The sequence below is a fragment of the Volvox carteri genome (genome assembly GCF_000143455.1).
Source record: "Volvox carteri f. nagariensis unplaced genomic scaffold VOLCAscaffold_160, whole genome shotgun sequence".
Classification (NCBI taxonomy): Eukaryota; Viridiplantae; Chlorophyta; class Chlorophyceae; order Chlamydomonadales; family Volvocaceae; genus Volvox; species Volvox carteri.
Window position 1 is genome coordinate 1 of NW_003307703.1, and position 6,753 is coordinate 6,753.

A 6,753-nucleotide genomic window follows, 5' to 3' on the forward strand; every position below is an offset into this window, starting at 1 on the left:
GCGGGCTGATCCGGGGCGGGCTGATCCGAGGCGGGCTGATCCGGGGCGGGCTGATCCGGGGCGGGCGTGGCGGCTCAGTCGTCTGGATGCAAAGTTCGGCGGAATGTGAGAAAGGCTGAGGGTTGGAGTCCATCACCCCAACAAATCCCAACAAACTCCAACAAACTCCAACAAACCCCAACAAACTCCAACAAACCCAAAAACAACACAACCCAGCACACCTTGGCATGAGGAAGGAGGGGGGAAACTGTGTGTGTGGGGGGGGGGAAAGGGCCTGGGCCCAAGTACACAGCGCCTCATCCCATCCTCCCCCCCGCGGGATACCACAACCGCCATCACCCTGCGTCTTGCCGCTTCGGTTCTCTTCTACGGGGATGTATGGCTCTTATGTACGAATGTCGTACCGTGTCGTACATGGTTCTTGCGTACTGTGGTGTTTTCATGTCACAGGAATAATATGCCCCCCAAGTATGTACGTATGTATGTATACATGTATGTATGCCGTGCGTGTGGGCCGCAGGCAGGTCAGCCACGGTGGCGTGTGATCAACCATCCGGAGGGTACGGCACCCATGTTGCATTTATCGTACCACGACGGGCAGCACTACAACAGTGTGCGGTGTGCAGACGACTATGGCGTGGGCCCGCCGGCACCGGTGGTGATGCGGGGGGATGGTATGGTGGCGGCGACACGGCGACCGCCACCAGCAGCAGCAGCAGCGGCAGCGGTGAGAACTTGACTTATCGCAGACAGGCTGGGAGATATTTCACCGCGTCCTGCTACTGCTACTGCTACTGCTACTGGGACTGCTACTGGTACTGGTACTGGTACTGCTACTGGTACTGCTACTGGTACTGGTACTGGTGGTATCGTCTCGTCTTTTTCATCATATAACTGGTTCAGTTCTCTTCACAGTTCGGTTTCTTTTAGTGTGCTATACTATAAGAACTATACACTACCGCATTCACCTTACGTACGGAAAGGTGAAAATCAGCGCTGCATTTCCTTCCTTCCTTCCTCCTCCTCCTCTTTCATTGCTTCCCCGCTTTCCTTTTCTTTTTTCCACGAACAACTATTCTCCGAGCCGCAGATCCAACCTTCTATATATATCGTCGTGTGAAAGGCGTGTTTGTGTTTGTATGTGTTTGTATGTGTTTGTGTGTGTTTGTGTGTGTTTGTGTGTGTTTGTATGTGTTTGTGTGTGTTTGTGTGTGTTTGTGTGTGTTTGTGTGTGTTTGTGTGTGTTTGTGTGTGTTTGTGTGTGTTTGTGTGTGTTTGTGTGTGTTTGTATGACGCGCATATCGCATGTCTCGAGCCGTCAGCCACGTGCGCGCGTAGAGCTATGGACCCAACACTTGATGCGCTGTTATGTTTGGCCCAGGGCAACGGCATCTGGGACGAGCGGGACGAGCGCCGGGTAGCTTCTAGTACGGCATGTACGGACATGGCGTTGGTGCGCAAGGCTCTTGAGGAGGCGCATGGCGACGTCGAGGCGGCCATCGAGCGCGTGATTGAGGCGCTGGCGGCGGAGCCGGCCGCAACGGCGGATGCCGCCGCAGCGGCGGTGACGCCGACGGAGCCAAGTGCCTGTACGGCAACAAATGCACCCGACGAGGCCGATAGTAGTCAGCCCACAGCTGGCGTGGGTCCTGAGCGCAACGACGGCGCCGCGGGGGCCGACGGCGCAGGTGATTTACGGCAGGGCAGCGGCGCAGCCGCCGCTGGCCCCTGGCCCAGCTGCGAGGCGAAGAAGCACGAGGGTGGCAGGGATGGGGAAGGTGGCTGTAGCGACGAGCCGGCGGCGGGAGTCATGGCGGGCGGAGAGCCGCGCGCTGCCGTCACTGACGGCGCATTCTGTATCGTCGACGCCGACGCCACGTCATCCTCGACATTGCCGTCCTCGCCACCTCCGCCGTTGGAGGCGGCGACGGCGGCGGTGGCGGCGGCGGGTAAAGGCGTCAGAATGACGAGCGTACGGATCGTCGGCGGTAAAACTAAAGCGGCGGCGGCACTCAAGATAATCGCCGCCGCGGGCTCGGCGACGGCGGCGTCTAGGCCTAGCAACAACAAGCCTTGCCCTTGCGGATCAGGCAAGAAGTACAAGGCCTGCTGCGGCCCTGCTGCTGCGGCGGCGGCGCGACGGCGGGCGGCTGCGGATACGACATCTGAAGCGGCGTTGACGGAGCATCAGTCGGACGCGCGAGTGCCGGTAGCGCAGGTTGCTGCGTTGTTAATCTAGCTAGCTTGTCGGGAAGAGGCCATTAGGGGAGGGCATCCCCGGCTTGTTAAGAGAGGGCGTTCACGTCGTTCCTGCATGAAAGGATAACGGACTTTCTTGATACATCATAGGGCGGCTGTGGTTCCGAAACTATTTGAATTTGAATTATATGCCATCTAGAAGATACCGGTTCCTACCGTCGTCCACATAAACTCGCGCGCTCTTTGCTTTTTACCTCTCCCCAGCCCTATCTTTCTGTACCTAAGGATTTAATTTTCTTTTGTTGTCTTTTTGTGCGCCTTTTTTCAAGTAGCTCTTGCTTTGTTGGCCCAGCTTCATTTTTCGGATTTCTTAATTTAGCAGAGGGCCGAGGTTTGCGGGAGATGGCGTACGAGGGGACCCTGCGTGCGTACGTATGCATGCATGTATGTATGTATGGGACAGATTCCGTCAGTATGTTACAGCGCAGAGGAATTCCTCCCCAATACTCCAGAGGATTTCCTCCCCAAGCGGGGACGAGAGCCGCACAGCTCCCGCAGGGAGCAGCAGGCGGCAAGCGGTCAGGGGCTTATGAGGAGGGTATTTGTAAAAACTATGTAATGAGCCTGTAGGTCGCGTGTCTATCTTCAATTTAAATGGTGTTTAGGGTTTTAGTCTCTTTAAGTCCAACCCACGTGACTTCGCTTCTTGCTCGTTTCGAATGAATTGCGGGACACGCCGATGCAATCCCGCTTGGAGCTCCTGTTTAAGTCAGCTTAAGGTGGTCCCTGATAGCTGTGCCGATGGTTTAAACTCTTCCGACATCAGAAAACAGCGTACGGCAGCTTGCCCCTAACTTTGAGTATAAACGTCGACAAGACGGCCTCAAAATTAGACGTCCTAATGGTCAGGAAACTACTGTTGGAAGGGATCATTCTGTCTTCCTGCTGGTGGGCCGCGTGCATGTGGCATTTGTCTGGTAGGAAAGTCGTCGGTAAGACTGGGTAAAAGCGCTTAACGACTGGAGAACTGTACATGCAGAAGTACCTGTTCAGTTAACAAAAGGATGGTTTAGGACGGACAGAATTGACGATGTGCTCAGGTACACCACCGCTTATCGGGTGTTCGGCGCGTTTGGAGCCTCTTCCCGTTGGATCGGTTGTAGGAATTTAGTTCTTCAAATTTCAGGTAATATATCATGTTATCAGCGGCTACCTGACGATTCTTGCCTTGCGCAGGGGCCTACTGCATGCAAGGACGCCGTGACGCTTCTTCTGCCTGCTCGCTGTATGCGTCATGTATTCTGGACGATACAGAGCTGAATGCGATCATGCATATTGTTTTATTTTTAAGAAAGAAATTATAACAGCGAAATTTCTAATTATTTTGATAATTTATTCCAATTTGAAGCAAGCGCCGTGCAAGCGCCTGATTTGTGAGCTGCTGCGAGCTGCAGCTCCTCCTTTGGGCTCCAGGTAATCCTGGGTCTCTCATCGTAGTGGGGCGCTGACAGAAAACCGTTAGGGATCGGAGCGGAAATCCGTTACTGTAGCAATACGGCGGACAGCGAGCGTGATCGTAGGTGCAGCGAGCATGATCTTTATAATAATTTTACTGAAAGAGACAATCCTCTCATCACTTTGCAGTGATCTCAGGCCTGGCCTGACTGACAAGACCTCCGACGGTAAGGCCTGTACCTTGGCCTGGCGGTCTGGCCTCAGGTGAATTTCGCGAGCCCAAACTCGGCCTGGTAGATTGTTGATAAGTATTATTTTCTGTTTGATCCCATCGGTAAACTTATATTCCTTCTATTCGCTATAGGTTTAGCTATTGATAATTGATCAGAGCCAAAATGGCTCTTGCATTTCCATGGCCTGGCATAGTAACATGCACCTTTACGGCCCTTGCTTTCGTGTTTATGGCTGCGGACTGGGTAAGGCTTGTATACATCATGCTTGGTGACTGCGCGTTGCTCTATCGCAAATGCAGTTACAGTTCGGTTGACAATCCAGTAGTCGTCTGCTATGCATCATCGATGAAAAGCTTATGCATTTCAGAATCACATATATGATGGGATGTTTATCGATTATGATTTCACCATTATTTGCTTGCTTAAGTCTCCGTTGACCACCACCCACATGGATGACCTTTGCAGGTTGGACCGGACATCACCTTCACAGTACTTCTTGCATTTCTAACAGCTTTTGATGGAAAAATTATTACTGTATCAAAGGCGGCTGCTGGTTATGGCAACACCGGTCTCCTCACCGTCATCTTCTTGTATTTGGTGGCGGAAGGCGTCACCCAGACAGGAGGTGCGCATCCAGCGAATAGGTTACGCATATTTTATGAGTTTTCCTATTGATCACTTATGTTGATTCACCACGCAGGTCTTGAGCTGATCATGAACTACGTCCTAGGTCGCTCCCGCTCCGTGCACTGGGCCCTGGTTCGCTCCATGTTCCCGGTCATGATCTTATCCGCATTCCTGAACAACACTCCTTGCGTTACTTTTATGATTCCAAGTAAGTTATAACAATGTCCTGGTGGTCTGGACGTGCGTGTACTCGGTGGTTCACCAATTCATGCGGTTATCCTCTTGGATGGGCTTGTCTGCCGAATAACTCCATCATTGGCGGGGCGTGATATCGGTCAGAATCCTAAAACCATTCTCCCTCATCAACACATGGGGTCGTCACCTGTTCGAATCCTCTTGCCAGCTATATTCACTAGCCCAGCTATATTCACTAGCCCAGATGCCCCAAAACCACCCACTCTACCAAAGGTATGCTCTACAGCTGCAAACGTGTGTGTTTGTGGATGAGATATGCACGGCGCGATACTGCAACATAGCTTAGACATACCTGTTTGGATCACCTCTGTTCGCAGTTTTGATTTCCTGGGCAAGGCGTTGCGGCGTGCCACCGAAAAAGCTGCTCATCCCCCTGTCGTACGCTGCCGTGCTTGGCGGTACCTGCACATCTATTGGAACATCGACCAACTTGGTGATCGTCGGCCTCCAGGTGCGACGGTAGTTCAAGAGGGGGTTGGATGTTGGTTAAGAGTTAATAGCCGTTAAGCTCGCAGCTGTTTGTGGGTGGTTAGGTTTCAATTACCAGGGCAAACTTGTTCTGTTCTTGTGCCGGTACTGTACGACACTCCTCTACTGTACGGCGAACCTCTTCATGCTTTCATTCTGAGAACTACGTACCCGTCTAAATGGCCAAACCTGACGTGGCATGTCTTCTTGATCAGGAAACTCGGTACACCAAGGCTAAGAGATTTGACGAGGCAAAGTTCAGGATCTTCGATATCGCGCCGTACGGTGTGCCGTACGCTCTGTGGGGCTTCATCTTCATTGTCGCTACCCAGGCAAGTGGGAACACCTCTGGAACACTCAAATATTCATCCTTTCTTTCATCCCTTTCCGTTCGGCTTCGAGCTTCTAGGATTTCATTGCTAGATCTCGTGCCTGTGATTGTTTCCTCGTCAGAGAGTACGCGAGAGGGCATGTATTTCCTCGGATTTACATGTCGCATTTCTCTCACTGCCGTTTCTAGTTTTCCCAGTTCGCTGCTTTGGTTTCCCCCTGGTAATTTTTTTTAGCGTGTTGGCAAAGATTATCTCTCTTCGGTCTGTGTACATTCACACAATTCTTGCGCGTTACTTTTAACTTGATTAGTGTCTCATGTAAGTGCTCACATCTGTCCATACACATTCGTACCTATTCGTACCTGTTCGTACGGAGCATTCACTGACGCGGCCATTACCCTAATTTTGTCCCCTGCCTTGCTTTTTGGGCGGGGCCCCAGCGCGAAGCGCCCAGGGGGGCCCCGACCTGTAGGATTGCCCATGTCCGTGTGTGTGTGTGTGTGTGTGTGTGTGTGTGTGTAACGGACCAAACATAATATCTCGCCTGGCTGAAACGCGTTATCGGTACTATACAGCATTCTCTATTGCAAGGTATCTCGCATGTAGCCAACAAAAATCGTATGAGCACAAACAAGTTTGGCTGCCTCAATTGACCGAGGCCAAAGTCACATCAACGCTTCTCGCGCTAAATTTCATCTCAAAAGGTACCGCGTATCTTATATTTGAATTCTTAGATGACGGCGTATGATAACTCGAACTCCCAGGCCTTGAGTGTGTAACGGACCAAACATAATATTTCACCCGGCTGAAACGCGTTATCGGTACTATACAGCATTCTCTATTGCAAGGTATCTCGCATGTAGCTAACAAAGACCGTATGAGCACAAACAAGTTTAGCTGCCTCCATTCACCGACCTCAAAAGTCACATCAACGCCTCTCGCGCTAAATTTCATCCCGAAAGCTGCCGCGTATCTCACAATGGAATTCTGAGATGACGGCGTATGATAACTCGAACACCCAGCTTGTGTTACCATTTGCCGGCATGGGCAATCCGACTTGCCACCAGCAGGCCAACATAATTTGCTTTCATTTCTCTATGAAATACACAAGCTGCTTGTTTGTACATTTACTTTGGCCAATGCACGGGGCCTCCTGAGACTTGCGGTGTGCCCCGATGAAGCCC

The 6,753-nt window shown here is 51.8% G+C and overlaps 2 protein-coding genes across 2 annotated transcripts in view; both read left to right on the top strand.

Moving 5' to 3' along the window:
* Nucleotides 1–1,342: 1,342 nt before the first annotated feature.
* VOLCADRAFT_100804 (uncharacterized protein) lies at nt 1,343–2,239 on the top strand (the record flags this gene model as incomplete). Its single annotated transcript, XM_002959318.1, has 1 exon — nt 1,343–2,239. The coding sequence occupies one exon, from the start codon at nt 1,343–1,345 to the stop codon at nt 2,237–2,239; it is 897 nt and encodes a 298-aa protein (XP_002959364.1).
* A 1,810-nt stretch (nt 2,240–4,049) lies between these two features.
* VOLCADRAFT_100805 (uncharacterized protein) overlaps nt 4,050–6,753 on the top strand; it is a gene marked incomplete at both ends in the record, with an annotated part of 7,808 nt that continues 5,104 nt past the window's right edge. Inside the window, 5 exons of the mRNA XM_002959319.1 lie at nt 4,050–4,130; nt 4,353–4,512; nt 4,588–4,722; nt 5,087–5,220; nt 5,453–5,573. Of these exons, the coding sequence (XP_002959365.1) occupies nt 4,050–4,130; nt 4,353–4,512; nt 4,588–4,722; nt 5,087–5,220; nt 5,453–5,573 (631 nt within the window). The remainder of the gene's footprint in view (nt 4,131–4,352; nt 4,513–4,587; nt 4,723–5,086; nt 5,221–5,452; nt 5,574–6,753) is intronic.